Here is a 20,222-nt window from a genome sequence, read left to right on the forward strand (position 1 = left end):
AAGAGGTTAAAAACAATAGAGAAAGGCACAGGGCATTATGAGAACATAGATAATAAAAATATGGCTTTCCAGTAAAAATAAGAATTGATCCAAGTCCTTAAGGAAGAAAAATAACTCACTAGGTTAAGAGAGATGTTCCACATAATTGAAACATTGGAGGGCATGGGATAAGAAACATGAGAGGGCATGGAATGTTGGGTAATTATAAATCGCTTAAGTGGATCATAGATTTTGATGGCAGGATTTTGGAGGAAAAAACCAAAACTAGACAAGTTAGCAGGACAGTATGTGTCAAGCAAAAGCATATATTTGGAAAAAGAATTAAGCACAGGCATTTTTGAAAATAAGTTAGTAATGGGTCTAGATGAGTGAAATACTTAGGAATCCAAGATTAGACCCTCCCCCTCTCAGGTAATTGTGTGCAAAAAAAACCCAAAACAAACGTATTTTCAAATTTCACGTGAGAAACAAAGTCTCTCAATTATAAAAGAAAAAAAATGCAAATAAGAACTTTTAGATATTCTCTATGATTCTAAATAGCATCTTTTCTCCCAAAGTCCTTTGTTTTTCAGAAGTCCTTTCCTCAGAGAAAGTGGATAAGAGAAGCCTATGGCAGAATTCCCAGTCTGTTGCTGGATCTCGGTGGTTGCGGAGAGATGTATTGGTGTGGTGGATGCGGTAATGCTCTTGCTTCACAATCCCACTGTCTTCCTTTGCCATATGTGCTGATTTTGAGAGCATTCCCTCTATAAAATTCCTGCCTTGTAACCTTTCCCTTAAATTCCGTTTCTCAGGGAACTCATCCTGCCAAAAATGAGTAGGAAAGTAAGAAAAGAGTCTGACTAGCAAGCTTTCCTGCCAGGGTTAAAGAGACATGCCTGCTGGTGAAGCAAGTTTCATAGATTGCTCCTTGGTCCCAAGTTCTAAGCAATGGCTGAAGAGAAACCAAGTGATTTCATGTGAGAGGCGCATTTTGGGCATCAATAAATTTTAGAGTTAAAAATTGATTCCTACTCGGACACTTCAAAGATAGAAAAACTGAAGGTCAAAAAAGCCAAGATTTCCCTAAAGCTACATAACTAATTAAAAGTTGGGCTGAAACTAAATTCCCTATCTTCTCACTCCAGTCTTTTTCAATAAACCTCTGCTTCTCAAATAGACGTGTCCCCAGGAAACTGCATCAACAGGTCAGATTTGCTTGTAGTCACAGGAGAAACATGAAAATTTGTGGAGAAGTATTTCATATAATGTTGATATCACAGCATATATATCATAGAATGTCAAGAGCATGTGACTTTTAAGATTAAAAAATGAGAGACTCAAGATCTTTGGAATTCAGTTATGTCTTCAGAACCCCTTTGAGTATAGTTGAATCTCCCCTGCCGCTGGAATTGTCAGTGTAAATATCTGAAAAGAACTGCAGGAAAAAAAAATAACATTATTCCTAAAGAATGGTTTCATTTCCATCTTGGTTATGCATTCTAGCTTTATGTTACTATAACATATTTCCTGTTTTCTCAAAATTCTTGTTATAGTCTCCAAACTGAAAATGACGGGTGATAATGACCTCATCTTCTAAAGAGGAGTATTAAACATATCTAGGTAGAACATGCTAATTGGTCTAGCTACCATCTCTCCCAAAATCAATATGAGAGAAAGCTAGAGATTTAATTTAGAAGGTTATCTTTCAGAAGGATTTAAAGAAGTTGAAAAGCACTGTATCACATCCTGCCCCCATACCAAACCAAGTGAAAAAATCGCCAAAAGTATCACCCAGAAATTGTGGATAACACAACACATGCTAGCAGAGCTGAAACAATTTGTAGGACTCTCTCTGTCACTGTCTGTGCAGAGAATGGAGGTCTTAGAATAACTTGACAACAGTTTATTCAGAACTGCCAAACTGTTGGCACATAATGACTCCACCCAAACCTCTGTATTAAGGGAGAATCACACTCTAACATAGTCTTTAGCATCACAAAGCTTCGTCTCTAGGCTGATCCCAGACCTCCCCAGCAACCCTGTTAAAATGCTTACCTAAGAAAATTCTACCCTGCCAGAGAATTTATTGTTTCGCCAACTCAAGTCCTGAAGATTGACCTCTGACCTCTCCTTCTTAAAACATTTACTTAAAAAACCTTAAAATCCTGTATCCTTCTTTTGTCCCTGTGAGATGTATATGTATCAGAAGTGTCTTTTTAGGGACTGAGAGCCATTCTTTGTAATCATCAAGAAGGATAGGGCCTGCGTCTTTCAATCTCTCAAGGGATAAAGTCTGGACTTAGGTGATTGCCAGCTAGCAGCCACAGCTGGCCTCGTTACATTTACACTGACCAACCCTTAGTAATTTGTCACTTCTCCAGCTCTCCTTGTTCCAGCTTATCCCCCTCCCTTGTTCTCCTTTTAAAAGGCTGGATCACCTCTGTACAAATCAGAATGGAGCTAGACTGTGTCCCCTACTGTCCTTAGTTACTAAATAAAATGTTTCCGCAGCGTTAACTAATGTCCAGCCGTATTTACTTTGACATTCTACAGTTAGGAGACAGGGAATGAAAACTGGAGCCTGCCTTTTGCTGGGAGAACCTTGAACGCAGTCAGAGGGCTGGAGTAGCCTGAAACATTAGGAAGGAGAAGGAAGATGTACCTATGAGTTTATTGCACTTCTACCAGTTGGCAGGACAGTGACGCCTGAGATTTTGTGGGATTCATTTTTTAAGGAAGGTGGCTAGGCTCATGTCATCTAGAAATAATTTTATCTAATAAAGTGTCTACTTTTCAGGGACACTAGCCAAAAAGGACAGATATGTACTTCTTTGACAGTTGTTAAAGGAAATTTGTAAGATTCTTAGTTGAGAGTGCACAACCTACAACCTGGAAAGGTGTTGCAGGAAATCTTCAACAAACCCCTAATGCAGTTGCAATGACAGAATGCATTGCTGTCCAAGCAGAATTACAATTAGCACCTGTGAAGGAATAGGACGTTTGAGGCTTTCTCCAGTTCCCACTATCCTGATCTGACCCTTAAGACTCTAGCGTTGGGGAGGAAATGTATCAGAGGGAAGGCAGAAAGGTGGGACAGTTTCAAACTGGGTGTGGCAATGAAGTTTTAAATTGGATTAGACTTTCTAATACCTGCAAGCGACCTGAAAGCCATGGATATACCCAGGTTGTCACAAAACAAGAGGATAAGAGAAATACGACAGAACATTTATTTACTCAGGGCAGGAAGAAATGAAATTATTCTTATGTACCAAGTCAGGTCATTTAATAACTAAACACATTACTATATCAATTTAGATGGCATTATTTCAATGCTTATACCCTTATTTTTATTTATTTATTTGTTAGTTAAAGGAGAAATTTTAAAAGATATTCACAGTAGTTAAATAAAAAAATTGTTGGCATGAAATATGCCTTAGTTTAAGTTCTGGTTTTGCTAATCACTGTATGACCCATGCTAATTACTTTCTCTGTGCTCAGTTTTTTCCATCAGTAGGATGGGAATACTAACAGTTGTATTTTACACATTTTGTGATACCTTCCAAGACCACCATAATTCCTCCTTCTTAGGCAACGGCTTTCTGATCTGCAGTGTAGATCAATGCGATGGGTCCCAGTAAAAAGGCTGGCATGACAAACTTTTGGTCAGAGTGACTGAGCGAGGGGTAATCCCCTTAGTCAAACTGGACAACCAGTGTCTTTCCCCCAGGTTTGCTCCAACAATGATTCAGTCCTTCATTGAAAGAAGAACTCCACAGTGTTCATTCAAAATCCACTGCCAGTCAGAAGATGGTAGGGAGAATGAAACACAACTCCAACTGAGAAAATATTGAGAGAACTTTTGTTACTAGTTCAAGATCTCTTCTACAAACATCTTTGCATTTCCATTCTGGGATCAATGAAATGTCATATTTATATTTATGTAATAATATTTTTTTCTTCTATTCTTAAGTTAACTTGGATCAGATAGGTGGAATAGTTCAAAGAGCTTGCATGCCAATCCCAATTCCAGAATTTACTGACTAACCATGGACAATTTACTTAAACTCTCTGCCTCCATTTTTTTTTTTTTTTTGAGTTGGAGTCTAACTCTGTCACCCAGACTGGAATGCGGTGGCCGCTCCCGGCCACTGCAGTCTCAACCTGCTGTGCTCCAGCGATCCTTCCGCCTCAGCCTTCCGAGTAGCTGGAATTACAGGCATGCGCTACCACGCCTGGCTGATTTTTTAAAATTTATTGTAGAGATGAGATCTCGCTGCCCAGGTGGGTCTCGAACCCACGGGCTCAGGCAATCCACTCACCTCAACCTCCCAAAGGCGCGAGATTACAGGCTGAGCCACCAAGCCCGGCTTCTGCCTCCATTTTTTTCCTCTTGAGTTGTATGGAAATAATTATATTTACTTCAAAATAATACTCATCATGAGGATTAAATGAGTCACTACAAGTTAAGATTAGAGAATAATGCCTGGCGACTTCCAGCAAGATGGCGACAGGTCAGCTTGGTCTGTGAGACCCTCCACAAAAGATAACACATAAAGACTCTAGCTCTCTTCTGGGAGCTGCAGTTCCCATCGTCGGCAGCCTACTCTTCACACGGAGCTCAGCTGTAACCACCACTCAAACATCATGGCGATCTGAGTGGCCATTGCAGCCATGGATGCCGCCGCCGCCGCCGTGGCCATCACCCCACCCATGCCTGAGGTGACCCACGACTTCAGACCGTGAAGCCCCTGCAAGCAAGATCTACTGAGATCGCCGCCGTACCACTGCCAACATCACGCCCCACCTTTCGCCCGGATCCAGGCTCGTGGAGCTCCTCCTGTGTACTGTGAGGTGGCTGCTGCCACTGCAGCTTCCATTGCCAGCTCCCTCCCATCTTGGGCAAGCAACTGCAGATAAAGATCATCTGGAGTGGTGAGATGCCACCACTTGCTGGCGATTCAAAGTAACAACACCGAAATGGTAAAAATAGAAGCTTGATAAATGGACACAGGCCAGATCTGAGTGGTGAACTGGGCAGGGAGCCCAGATCTGAACTGCCCTTCACAGTAGGCCAGGGGCAACTGACCCTAACTGTGAACAAGCCTACCAGCCTGCAAAGACAGGTAGAAATCAGAGTTGAAAAGACATTGAACTTAAACGAAAAGTCTCAGAGTGTGCTTGATTGGTTCTGTTAGTTTACTAACTTGATTCTATTCCTTTTGTGCTATTCTTTTTTTTATCTGTAAACCCCATCTTTGTATAGAGGAATAGCACACCAATAAGGAGGTTGGTTAGTTTATATGTTAGCATCATTGTATGCTTTAGTTTTTTCATATGGTAGTTGGTTAGTTTGTAGTCGTGGTTTATTGTTTTTATTTGTTTCAGTTTTTGTGTCTCTCTTTATTTGTTGGTAGACTCATCTGTTTTCCCTCTTACTCCTTTCTCTCTCCACCTCCCTCTTTCCCCCCACTGCCCGCTCCATTCTCTTCCCTCTGTTAACCTCATTTTGCTTTCAAGGGGTAAACCTACAACCCCACTGCATGGACAGATTCCAAGGGAGTGGGAAGTGGGTTTCAGATTATCTATACACCTCTCAGTGGATACTGGGATCTGCAGATAGATTTTGAATCACAGCTCCCCTCTTAAGTAAATCTCAAAACTGCAAAAAGGACCACCCCCAACCTACAGTCTAACTCCAGTATTGAACAAAGCAAGAGGATATACATAAAGAAGAATAGGAGATTGAACAAACAGATGTAGAAGTAACCCCTCCACCCCTGAATAATAGAATTAAAGCAGATGGAGAAGTGGAGGAAAGGAAAAAGTAGGGAGAAAGAATCTGCACAAATGAAAAAAAACCAAAAGAAGAATATAGGTCTCACACAGATCCCTGGGAGGTCAGATACTGTGAAAACAGACTTTGGAACACAAACGATGAAGAACCCCCAGAATGACTGGTCACATGCAACAAACCCAGGCATCAAGACATTAATAGAGAGAATAAAAACAATTAAGGAGACACAAGAGGAAAATAGGAAGGAGCTGATGACCGAAATAACAGCAGTAAAGAATACTGTGATGGAAATAAATAACAAACTAATAAGCATGGAAAGCAGAATTAGCCAAACAGAAGAAAGAGTCTCAGAGTTTGAAGACCAAAACACAGAACTAACTCAAACTGTCAAAAACATAGAAAAGAAGCTTAAAAAGACAGAACAAAACCTTCAAGAGACCAATGATTACTTCAAGAGAAAAAACATATGAGTAATTGGCCTTCCTGAGGCAGAGAGAGAAACAGAGGCCACATTGGAGCAAACATTTCATGAAATCATTCAAGAAAACCTCACTCATCTTAACAGTGGTGCAAAAATTCAAACAAGAGATTCAGAGAACCCTTGCAAGACAACAAATGAGTAAACCAACTCCCAGACACAAAATAATTCACCTAAACAAAGTAGGTATGAAAGAAAAATTCCTAAAAGCAGAAAGAGAAAAAAGTCAGACTATCTACCAGGGAAGATCAATTAGAATAGCAGCAGATTTATTTATAGAAACCCTCCAGGCTAGGAGAACTTGCATCCCTATCTTCAAAGTTCTAAAAGACAAACAATTTCAACTGAGAATAACCTACCTAGCCAAGCTAAGCTTCATCAGTGAGGGAGAATTGAAATCTTTCCCAGATATCCAATCCCTAAGAACCTATGCTGCCACCAGACCACCTCTACAAGAAACACTTAAGAAAGTACTGAACACAGAATAAAAGGAAAAAAGAACAACAACATTCTTCACAAGAGTACAGGCAAAAGAATAAAAACACACATGAACCAACTCCAAAACCAAAAGAAAGACAACAAACAAACAGGAACAATAGCAACAATTCTGTAAGAACATTATGATAGGGATCAACTCTTACATTTCAATAATTACCCTGAATGTGAGTGGACTAAATGTACCACTGAAAAGACATAGAATGGCAAAATGGATAAAATATCACCAGGAAACAATTTATTGCCTTCAAGAGACTCACTTCGCTAGAAAAAACACTCACAGACTCAAAGTAAGAGGATGGGAAACAAATTTTCAGGCAAACGAACACAAAAGAAAGGAGTAGTCATGATCTTAATCTCAGACAAAATACCCTTTAAGGTATCAAAAATTAAAAACGATTCAGTAGGCCACTACATAATGATAAAAGGTTCAATCCATCAACAAGAAATATCCGTCCTAAGCATATATGCACCCAACATAGGAGCGCCAACTTTCATAAAGCAACTGCTAGGTAAACTTAAAAAAGATATTGACTCCAACACTATCATAGCTGGGGACTTCAATGCCCCACTCACAACCATAGACAGATCATCAAGACAAAAAATCAGCAACGAGATCCGAAACCTCAATGTGACCCTTGACCAAATGGACTTAATTGATACCTACAGAGCACTTCATCCAACCACCACAGAATATACATTCTACTCATCACCGCAAGGAGCATACTCTAAGATCGACCACATACTTGACCATAAATCAAGTATAAGCAAATTTCAAAATATTGAAATTTTGCCATGCACCTTCTTGGACCAGAGTGGAATAAAAATAAACAACAACACCAACAAGTTTCCCCCAAACCCCACAAAGACATGGACACTAAACAGCATGATGTTAAACAACTCCTGGGTCAATGATGAAATCAAAACAGAGATAAAAAGATACCTGGAAACAAATGAAAATGAAGAAACATCTTACCAAAATCTCAGGGATCCCATGAAAGCTGTAGTAAGAGGGGAACTCATATCTCTACAAATGCACATGAAGAAAATGGAAGGATCACAAATTAACAGCCTAACAAGTCACCTAAGGAACCTGGAAAAGCAAGACCACCAAAATACTAACTTCAGCAGAAGAATTCTGATGACCAAAATAAAGGCCCAAATCCGGGACATAGAAGACAAAAAGATAATACAAAAAAAATCAGTGAAACAAAAAATTGGTCCCCTGAAAGTATAAAGAAGATCGATGGTCCCCTAGCCAGATGATCAAGAAAAAGAGAGAAAAAGCCCAAATAAACACAATCAGAAACACAAAAGATGAAGTCACATCTGACCTGAAGAAATACAAAGATCATTGAGACTACTATGTACACTTGTATGGAAACAAACTTGAAAACCTTAAGGAAATGGAAGACTTTCTGATATCACACAACCTGCCTAGGTTGAAATAAGAAGAAATTGAAACCCTAAATAGACCAATAACATCAGAAAAATTGACTATGTAATAAGAAAACTACCAAAAAAAAAAAAAAAAAAGCCCTGGACCAGATGACTTTTGAGCAGAATTCTATAAGGCATTTAAGGACGAGCCAATACCAATCCTACTGAAAGTATTCCAGGTGATTGAGAAAGATGAAACTCTCCCCACATCATTTTATGAAGCTAATATCACATTGATACCCAAGCTAGATAAAGACCCAACAAAGAAAGAGAACTACAGGCCAATATCTTTGATGAACATAGATGCTAAAATTCTCAACAAGAGCCTAGCAAACCGGATACAACAACACATCTCAAAAATCATCCATCATGACCAAGTAGGCTTCATCCCTGGGATGCAAGGCTGGTTCAACATTCGCAAGACAATACATGTAAATTAAATACATCAACAGATGTCAGAACAAAAACCACATGATTATATCATTAGATGCAGAAATAGCTTTTGATAAAATCCAATACCCCTTTTTGGTAAAAACCCTCAAACATCTTGGCATACATGGAACATACCTCAAAGCAGTAAAAACCATCTATGAGAAACACAGAGCTAGCATACTCCTAAACAGACAAAAATTGGAACCATTTTCCCTGAAAATTGGAACAAGACAAGGATGCTCACTCTCTCCCCTCCTATTCAATATAGTATTGGAAGTCCTGGCCAGAGTAATCAGAAAAGAGAAGGAGATAAGGGGTATCCAAATGGAAAAGAGGAAGTCAAGTTATCTTTCTCTGCAGACGACATGACTGTGTACCTTGAAAACCCAAGAGAATCTGTCAAAAGCATCCTTGCACTGATAAAGGACTTTGGCAAAGTCTCAGGGTATGAAATAAATGTGCAAAAGGCAATCACATTTCTTTATACCAATAATAAACAAATAGAAACCCAAATAAAAAGCACAATCCCCTTCACAATAGTCACAAAAAAAATGAAATACCTTCCTATCAAGGGACGTAAAGGACCTTTACAATGAAAACTACAAAACACTACTCAAAGAAATCAAAGATGCCACAAACAAATGGAAAAATATCCCATAATCATGGACTGGAAGAATCAACATTGTGAGGATGTCCATCTTACCTAAGGCAATCTACATATTTAATGTAATACTCATCAAATTACCAGCAACATTCTTCTCAGAGCTAGAAAAAAACAATACAGGAATTCATATGGAAACACAAACGACCAAGAATAGCCAGAACAATCTCAGCAAAAAGAAAAACAAAGCAGGTGGCATCACATTACCAGACTTCAAACTTTACTATAAAGCTACAATAATCAAAACAGCTTGGTATTGGTACAGGAACAGGTATATAGACCAATGGAATAGAATTAAGATTCCAGAAGCAAAATCTCAATTTCTCAACCAACTCATCTTCGACAAATTTCTACCATCTACCACTGGGGAGAGGAGAACCTATTCAGTAAATGGTGCTGGGAAAACTGGCTGACCACATGCAGAAGACTCAACAAGACCCCTATCTATCCCCATACACAAAAATTAACTCTAAATGGATCAGAGACCTAAATGTAAAACCTCAAACCATAAGAACCTTAGAAAATGCAGGACATACCCTTATGGAAATTGGAACTGGCATTCAATTCCTGAACAACCCGAAATGCACAGGCCATAAGAGATAAGATAGACAAGTGGGACATCATTAAACTGACAAGTTTCTGCAAAACCAAAGAAACCAGCAAGAGCACAGGGAGACAACCCACAAACTGGGAAAAAGTATTTGCCAACTCCATGTCTGACAAAGGCCTAACATCTTGGATCTACAGGGATCTCAAACATGCCGAAAAGAAAAGAAAAAAACCAACCCCATTACAAAGTGGGCAAAAGATATGAACAGACACTTCACAAAAGAATACATACGACCGGCTAACAGACACATGAAGAAATGTTCAACCTCACTAATCATCAAGGAGATGCAAATTAAAACTACACTGAGATACCACCTAACTCCAGTCAGAATGGCCATTATCAGTAACTCAAAAAATAACAGATACTGGAGAGGATGTGGTAAAAAGGGAACACTTCTACACTGTTGGTGGGAGTGTAAACTAGTGCAACCTCTGCGGAAAATAGTGTGGCAATTCCTAAAAGCTCTAAATATTGACCTCCCATATGACCCCGCAATTCCCCTCCTGGGAATATACCCTGAAGAACTCAAATCACTCTACAAAAAAGATACCTGCACATGTATGTTTATCGCAGCATTGTTCATAATAGCAAGAACCTGGAACTAACCATGTTGTCCATCAAAAGAACTGGATTAAAAAAATGTGGTACATATACACAATGGAATACTACGCAGCTATAAAAAAGAACAAAATCATGAACTTTGCAGCAACCTGGATGGAACTAGAGTCTATAATACTGAGTGATCTTTTGCAGCAATAAAGATGTGAGTATCACATGTTCTCACTGATAAGTGGACCTTGAACATCTATCATAATACTATAAGAAAAGGATCAAGAGTGGTGGGAATCTATGGGGGGGACATGGAGGGCAAAGGTGGTGGGATAAAGGTAGTCAATATCTGTCTGGGACCAGGGGGACACCCCTTATCAACAAGGGTGCCTGAGCAATGCATATTTGTATACCTAACCTTTAACTGTGCCCCACAATTTCAAAATAGAAAATATGTTTTTAAAAAAGGGAATAATGCCTAACACATATCACCCATTCAATAAATGAGTTATTATTTCTCTATGGAACTGGTTTCTGTAAGTTGGAGACAAAAAAAAAAAAAGACGCTGACTAATAGACTGACTGCAGAGTTGGGTGTGGATTGGAGGATAAAATGCTTAAGAAGGTTTAACATAGTGTGTACCAAGTATAAAATGGTAATTATCAACTGTTATTATCTGTTGCTTTCTTATTTCTTAGTTACTACATCTATATTGTGGTTTGAACGCATAACTCAAAAATATGTATTGCAAACTTATTTCCCAATGCAACAGTGTTGGGAGGTGGGGACTAGTGAGAGAAGATAGAGCAACAAAAGTGAAGTGACGGGATTAATACCAAAATCTCAAAAGTATGTTCACTATGAAAGGGGCAGTTGGGCCTCCATTCTACCTTGAGCTTCTCTTTGACCGCCTGCCTTCTCAAGGGATGACATAGCTGGAAGACCTTCGCCAGATGCTGGCTTTCAGTCTTGAAATTCCCAGTTTTGAGAACCACGACTCCTATTTCTGTGTATTATTTATTATTGTGGTATTCTGTTATAGCAGTACAAAATGATCTAAGGCAATCTGATATATATTACAGTAGTTTTCCCTTATCAACTGTTTTTCTTTTTATACTTTTAGTTGCTCTATGGTCAAGTGCAGCCTGAAAATTTTCAAGGGAAATTTTTAGAAATAAACTGCACATCTTTCTGAGTAACATTACGAAATTTTGTGATATTTTGATCTGTCCTGCCTGGAATATGACCATCCCTTTGTCTACTTGAAATAAGGAACTTGAGCATTCACGAATGCTCCTGAATCCAATTTCCCATAGATAGTAGAGGGAAGACTGTGTGTACGCTTGGCACTCTGCAAGGTTTCAGGCTCCACTGGAGGCCTTGGAATATGTTCCCTAGAGGAGTAAGAAGAGCTACTGTAGTCTTCCGAAACACTAAGATTACATAAAATATTCACTCCCCATTTTTAAACCACAGGCACCCAGGGGATCTGCAGGCAAAAGGTGACAACATGCACGAGGATTATTTTCAATTTCCATATTCCTTCATATCTATTCATACTTATTCATATCCATAGCTATAATCCTAGGACAGAGAATAAAGAGACATCCACAGAGACATCTTAACAAAACAGAATAAAGCGATCAGAACTGATTTTCCATATCAAGGACAGCTTAAAGAACAAATTCTGCCCAGGTGGTTCTCAACTTCATTAATAAAATTATATTTATAAATAAGGACATGATGCTGCCTTTTGCATATAATTTACATTTATTTTTCCTGTCCTAGGCACATCACTTGTTAAGGAAAATACTTGCTTGAAAATTAAGTGTCCAGAGGCCACACATTTTGCTCTTAATTATCTATGGTCATTATGTTTTGTTTGTTTGTTTCACTATAGTGTGATAACATTTTTGGCAACTTAACATTAACTTTTGTTGTTATTTTTGGTCTCTTCTCATATTATTTAAATTTATATCCTTCAATTCTTTGCACTGATTTCTTCTAGCTAACTAGAGAACAGTATTTTCTTTAAAATCTTTACAATTTCAATGTAATAAGTATAATAGAAAAGAATTAGTGAAGTTACTCTACCATTATTTAAAATGTTAAAAAGGCAGATGATATTAAGGTAGAATTCAACTAAACTTCATTAATTTAACTCTCTGACAATATGTTCTCATATGGAAAAGCTAAGTGTTTTATTTGAATGAATATGGGCTACAGTCACTAACAAAATAAAAATAAAGGTCATTATATTCAGCATTTGGCCATAAACTGCTAATTTTTTTGAGATGAGAAATGACAAACTCATTACAAATTTAAAATAAATCAATGAATAAAATTACAGGAGTTGTTTCTTCAATAGTTTGTTTAAGTGTTATATTTAGTCTAAGAAAATTATGGGTATTTGCAGTTTCTTTTTAAAAAGAAATGAATAAAAAATCATTCTTATATATTCGTGTCCATAGTGGTATATTGTATTCTTTGGAACATTCTCTTCTCTACTTTTCAAAATACTGGTAACCTTTCATTTTTTAGTTTTGGCTTAAGTGGTACTCCCTTATAGAGGATTTTCAAATAGGCCTAACTCCACTCCCTCTACATCCTGCCCTATTCTTTATTATGGTGCTCTCTTTCAGACTTTGTATACTAACTTGAATTTTATATGTAAATATTTACATATAAATATTTGCTTATTTATTTATTTATACCGCCTGTAAGTGACAAAGGGCAGAAATTGTGTCCATCTAATTCACCAACATGTGATCAGTGTTAGGGGCAATGTTTAATGCATAGTAAGTATGCAATGAAATCTTGGTGGAGTTGGATAAATAAATCCATATAACTTAACGTATAAACTAGTAAATATACTAATGCAAGAATGAGGGAGAATTTCTGCAGAATCTTCATGGTTCATTTCTGTGTGACAGGCTTTGTTTGATATTCAAAAGTAATATACTCTTCTGGCATGCAGGAAAGGTCAAGACTGGCTATATGAATCTGGGAACAATCAGCATATACATGGCATTTAAGGCTACAGGATTCAGTCAGAGCATGAAGTCTAACAGTAGACAAGTAACATAGTCGTAAATAAGAAAAGAGAGATCAAACTGAGTGTCCTGGAGTTTGTTAAATGAATTGGTTTTTAATGCTTCCTGATTTCATGAATAGTATAATCCAATGAAATGACTGAGGCTAGCTATAACTGCAGCAGCTTCCATTTTCTGACAACTGCTCTAATCAAACCTCTAAGTAGAAAAGTCTCTCTGGCTTCTCCCCACGTCAATACTTTTGTGCAAGCAACATCATTAAAACTGTTAAGCCGTTTTTTTGGCCCTATGGCACTTTATAGTCTGACATGGTATCCACCAGTGCTGTGGTTCAAATGTTTGTCCCCTCCAGAACTCTTGTTGAAGTTTAGTTGCCATTGTAACAGTACCAAGAGGTGGAATTTTTTTTTTTTTTTGAGTTGGAGTCTCACTCTGTCGCCCAGACTGGAGTGCAGTGGCTGCTCCCGGCCACCACAGCCTCGAACTGCTGGGCTCCGGTGATCCTTCCGCCTCCGCCTTCCGAGTAGCCGGAATTACAGGAGCGCGCTACCACACCCGGCTGATTTTTTGATTTATTGTAGAGATGAGGTCTCGCCGCCCAGGCGGGTCTCGAACCTGCGGGCTCAGGCAATCCACTCACCTCAGCCTCCCAAAGGCGCGGGATTACAGGCTGAGCCACCGAGCCCGGCTATGAGGTGGAATTTTTAAGAGGTGATTAGGTCGTGAGAACTCCGCCCTTATTGGTGGGATTGGCACCATTAAAAAGGGCAAATCTGGCCCTTTCTTGCCCTCCCTCATTCTCTCACTCTCTCTCATCCCCTCACCCCCCACCACATGAAGACACAGCAAGACAGCCCTCACCAGATATTGGTACATTAATCTTGGACTTCCCAGCTTCCCGAACTGTGAGCCAATACATTTCTGTTTATTATAAATTACCTAGTTTCGGGTATTCTGTCTTATCAGCACAGCAAACTGAGACAACCAGACATGTAGTTATTGAGCACTTGAAGATATTCTATAAGTGCAAAGTACACACCTGAAGACTTAGTTTAAAAAAAGAATATAAAGTATTCCATTAATATTTTTATGTTGTTGAAATAATAATATTTTAGATATACTAAGCTAAATGAAATATATTATTAAACTTTATTTCTTCTGTGTCATTTTAATTGTTTAATGTGGCAGAAAGAAAATATTAAAATTGCATATGTACCTTGCATTATATCTTTACTGAATATGGCTTTTAATGGTTCTATGAAAACATTAAAAATTAAGTTTGCATTACTACTGAATACCCATTTAAAAAATTATTACCTCGGTTTAAACATTTTTAAGTGATTTTTTGAGCAATAATATAAGGAATTCTAAGTAACTTTTCCTCTTTCTATTTTATAAGCAAGTAAACTTCAGAAAAAATTCCATTTAAGTATGCCTGTCAATTATAAAAAAACCATTAGTAAATTAATGCATGTCTATAGTCAAATGTTTGCCTATCTATCACCTATGTTTCAGTAATTTGGTCCAATCAAAGTCATTACTATCTTAATTTATCTGCGTGTATATAATTGTTTATCCCATGTATATGTAATGGTATGTATTTCTTTTGCAATTCATCTTGGACTCTACCAGTGAAATATTTTGAAGGACGCAGGCTGTAGTAGGTTTTGAATAAGGACATTGTGATTTAGTTCTATATTTGCCCTTAACTAATAATTCACTTGGGTTTCCATAGCTCTTTTGAACATTGTTTCAACACCTGCAAAATATTAGTTTCAACTCATTTAATTTTAAAATTAACTAATATTAATTTTTAGCAGTAATTTTAACAGTCCTATAAAAAGTTCTAAACATTTAAATTATTTTCATGTTTAAAATTTTTGGTGTGTGTGTATGTGTGTAATGTGTGTAATAAACCTGTTAGAAACAAAAGGAGAAGCTGCAATGAAATTGTGGCTGTTGAGAAATTTAGTCCTGAGGTAGAAATATAAGACAAATCATGTTTCCCAGTGTACATATATACATGTACTTACAAATATATGTTTAGCTAGCTGGTCATCTTTCTTTGACCACAAGCTTTTGTAGAATAAACCCACATAATTTGTTTTATTATGCATTTTTTTATTATTCATATTTTTTGTCCCATGATAAAGCTTTACCACATATAATTAAGTTTTTTTCTTTTTAAGTTTCAAAACAAAATTTACTAGAGAAAGAAGAGAGAGGAAGGAAAGAGAGATATGCCAGAGCTAGCATGGACAAGAGAAACTGCCATAATTTGTTTTTTCTATAAATAGGAGGGTCAGAAGACGGTGCAAGGGAGGAGAGAGAAAGAGGTCTTTACTGTGACTTGTCTTTTATAATCACATTTTATACCACACTTTTTTTCTTCACAAAATAATACATTAAATATTAGAACTCTCCTAGAGTCTATACTAAATCCTATCCAGAGAACACAAAGATCTGCAATGCTTCCAAATTATTGGACAGCATTAGGGCTAAAAGAGTTTTCATCCCATTTTTATGATCTGATGTAATGACTTCCCAAATTTTCTCCCCATCTCATCTCCTTGCCCACTATAATTCTTCCTATAATCTACTATCAGAACAATCATTTTAAAGTCCAGCTCTGGTCAACATATTTTTCCTAGTTGAAAACTATTATTAATAAATTTCATAATTTAATCCATCATTTAGGGTTCTCTGTGGTATGAGTCCCACCTAAATCTCCAGCTTTATTTCTCAGCTGACTCCACATAATTCAGGGAGAAAACAGAGTGTACACAAGTGCCATGAAATCCTTTTATGAATGATTATGTTTTTCATGGAGTGAAGAAGAGGCTTACTGCTTGAGACCTTAGTGGACTGTATGGTTTAGTCAACCATTTCATAAGCCTAAAGAAAACCCCTTTTGTCCCTCCTGCACAGATGATGAGTTAGCATATGGTTAAGGTGCTGCTGATTAGACAATTTCAGAGTGTCTTGTGGGATCTTGAGCAAGTGACTCAGAACGTGGCACATGTCCAGTGGTAGGGACAGGTAGACCAGTCTGTTCTGGGATGTTCTCTCTGTGGCTCCCGTTGCCTGACCCGACAAGACATCTTTCAGTGCATTTTCTAACCTAGTTTTACTCAATTCCTTCAATTCTATGAGCACCAGATAGTCAACCAATAATTTTTCTTTTCTTTATGATTATGTAAGTCCCCTCCGGGGGGATGACCAGAGGTCCTATGGGAGACAGAATAATGGCCCCCAAAGATGTCCACATTTCAACTCCTGGAAACTGTGCATACCTTACCTTATATGATAAAGGGGAATTAAGGTTGCATATGGAATTAAGATTGCTAGTCAGCTGACTCTGAGATACAGAGTTAATCCTGGATTGTCTTAATGAACTCTATGTAATCACAAGGGTCCTTAAATGTAGAAAAGGGAAGTGAATATTCATGTCTTTTGTCACTTTTTAAAGGGGCTGTTTGTTTTTTTTCCTTTCGGTGCGTTTGAGTTCCTTGTAGATCCTAGATGTTAGGCCTTTGTCAGATATACAGTTGGCAAATATTTTTTTTCCCATTCTGCCAGCTGTCTTCCTGCTTTCTTGATGGTTTCTTTTGCTTTGCAGAAGCTCGTTAATTTGATGAGGTCCCACTTGTCTATGTTATTTCTTAAGGTATTGACCTTTAGGATTCTGAATAGGAATTGGTTCCCAGTTCCAATTTCCATAAGGGTGTCTCCTTCACTTTCTAAGATTCTTATAGTTTGAGGTTTTACGTTTAGGTCTTTGATCCATTTAGAGTTAATTTTTGTGTGTGGTGATAGGTAAGGGTCCTGTTTCAGTCTTCTGCATGTGGTCAGCCAGTTTTCCCATGAATAGACACTTCTCAAAATAAGATATACGGGCAGCCAACAGACACATGAAAAAGTGCTCAGCTTCACTCATCATCAGAGAAATGCAAATCAGAACCACATTGAGATACCACCTAACCCCTGTAAGAATGGCCATAATTAATAAAACAAACAACAACAGATGCTGGCGAGGATGTGGAGAAAAAGGAATGCTTCTACATTGCTGGTGGAAATGCAGACTAGTAAAACCTCCTTGGAAGACAGTGTGGCAATTTCTGAAAGAACTAGAAATTGACCTTCCATATGACCCAGCAATTCCCCTGTTGGGAATATACCCGGAGGAACTCAAATATTTCTACAAAAAAGATACCTGCACATGTATGTTTGTTACAGCTCTATTCACAATAGCAAAAACATGGAGTCAACCATGTTGCCCATCGAACCTGGACTGGATAAAAAAAATGTGGTACATATACACAAAGGAATATTATGCAGTCATTAAGAAGGACAAATATATGGACTTTGCAGCAACTTGGTTGGATTTGGAGTTGATCATACTCAGTGATTTATCACAGAAACAAAGGACTGAGTTCCATATGTTCTCACTCATAAGGTGACCTTGAACTATTATAATGCTATAAGAAAGCAATTCGCAGTAGTGGAAAACTGTCAGTGGAGGGGGGTGGGACTGGTAGTTGAGGGAAACTGCTAGGGGAGGGAGGGCATACCTCATCAACAAGGGTACCTACATGATCGGTGTTTGCATACCTACCCTTAATTGTACCCCACATCTTTATAATAAATAAATTAATTGATTTAAAAAACCTAAAAAGAAAAAGAAAAAGAAAAGGGAGGTGGAAAAGTGGGTTTGAGTGATACAATATGAGAAAGATTGAAACTACCATTGCTTGCTTTCAAAAAGCATGAATGAAAGACCATGAACCAGAAAATGAAGATAGCCTCTAGAGATGGCGAAGAAAAGGAAATGCATTTTCCCCTAGTAACTCCAGGAATGAACAGAGTCCTGCCAAAACCTTGAGTTAAGCCCACCCAGACTTGTGTCATAGCTACAAGCACCAGGTTAGAGAGGGGCTGTCTTAGGTTCCAACTGGGTGCAGATCTCCCTGTTGGAGAAGGCAGTAGCTGATAGTGGAGAAGAGATTAGAGACCTTCAGCCTACTCCTGCCTCAAAAACAAAATCCCCCAGTCTTTGATAACAGATAATCTTGTCTCCCTTCAAACTCTGTTCTTGACTTCAATTCTCATTCATTTTCAATTTAACATCTTAACATTTTAGCTGTTGTCACTTACTAATAAATATGCAGCATTGCTCTCTGATTTCAAAGACAGATTTTCAGACATGGGAATTATATTTCCAAAGGCAGACACCTATTTTCTGGTCATTTTCAGATGACAGAGACCATCGATTCTCTGGAAAGGAGATGCATCACTGTTACATGAACCTTACCAATGTTCTGTTTCTCTGTCTTCTTGCCCCTGGAATGTCTGCCATTCAACCACCTGATATAAAGTTAATAAATAAATTCATTCTACACTTATGTCTTTTAAATATCCTCCAGTTACGGTGAAAACAAAGACAGACATTAAAGAAATCTTTTTTTTTTTTAAGACAAAACACCTAGTAAAATTTCTCATTTTTATTTCGAGGTTTGCAATTTACTCAGTACAGTTAACCTTTATAAATAACATATATGGAATATACGCAGACAGGATATCAAATAAAACAAATGATTTCTTGCTTTTAATGTATGGCGTTTAAATACTCCTTTATTGTACTATTTATAAAACTGTTTTATAGAATGCTAAAAAGTATGAGGCTGTTTAAAAATGTTAATCCTATAATTAATAGTCAGAGGCATATACTTTCCCCTAGCATAAGGCACTGATATTCTAAATCTGTCACTCTGAACTTTACAGTAGGAGACAGCCATCTGCCTGCATGCAAGCATCTAAAACAAAGCAGAAATATATGTTCTATGCTTCCCCTGGCAAGATATGGGATCATTATGATAAAATAGGCAACAAGGGTTAGCTAATATGAATTAAGATAGCATGTGTTGAAAAAAAGAACATATTAAATCAAACTAATTCTATAAGCCAACGTTACTAGCTTATTGGATATGAATGATTTGATAAAGTCTATGATGTAATGCCAAGTAGATAGGAAATGTGTGTGTGCTGACCCATTACTGAATCCCAAGGCCCCCCCCAATTCTTTGTCTGTGTTACTGGATCTAGTGCTATTTTAGTTAAGGCCTACACTTTCATTTGCACCTCCATTTTGCTGTGAAGCATCAAAGTTCTTAAAATAAATAAAATAATTCAACATTCTCACCCAGGTTAGAAATATTAACTGGAGGTAAAGAGGGGCAAGCCTTGGGAAGAAAAATCAGTTTCCAACATATCATTACATCTTGATGTCTATGCAATTATATATTTTTCAGAATCATGTTCCTAATTCAGTTGTGTCTAGATTTTCCTGAAATTCAGATACTCTGAAATCTACTTTCTATAATTTAGTTTAAGTGAAATCATTATTAAAAGATATGACCACTCACACACAAGTTTTTGGGCTCTTCTAATGTGTTTTTCAGTTTAATTTTATGGGGATTATGCTAATACCTTCTTCATTAAAAACTTATTAGATCTACATTAACCTCTTCAGTTTTCTGATTTTTGAAATCTTAGTTTTTAAAGAAAATTCTCTTTTCTTCCTGAAATAAGGATGCTTTTTCTTTTCTTTCTTTCTTTTTTTTTTTTTTTTTGAGTTGGAGTCTCACTCTGTCGCCCAGACTGGAGTGCAGTGGCCGCTCCCGGTCACCACAGTCTCGACCTGCTGGGCTCCGGCGATCCTTCCGCCTCA

At 37.7% G+C, this 20,222-nt stretch overlaps 1 protein-coding gene across 1 annotated transcript in view; it reads right to left on the minus strand.

Annotated features, from left to right (window-relative positions):
* Positions 1 to 4,589: 4,589 nt before the first annotated feature.
* Positions 4,590 to 20,222, minus strand: part of LOC103274897 (protein eyes shut homolog) — an 872,098-nt gene continuing 856,465 nt past the window's right edge. The window contains 1 exon segment of the mRNA XM_021706071.1: positions 4,590 to 4,696. Within this exon segment, the coding sequence (XP_021561746.1) occupies positions 4,590 to 4,696 (107 nt within the window).

The sequence above is a fragment of the Carlito syrichta genome, unplaced genomic scaffold, assembly GCF_000164805.1.
Source record: "Carlito syrichta isolate Samal-C Ts95f unplaced genomic scaffold, Tarsius_syrichta-2.0.1 Scaffold315108, whole genome shotgun sequence".
Lineage (NCBI taxonomy): Eukaryota > Metazoa > Chordata > Mammalia > Primates > Tarsiidae > Carlito > Carlito syrichta.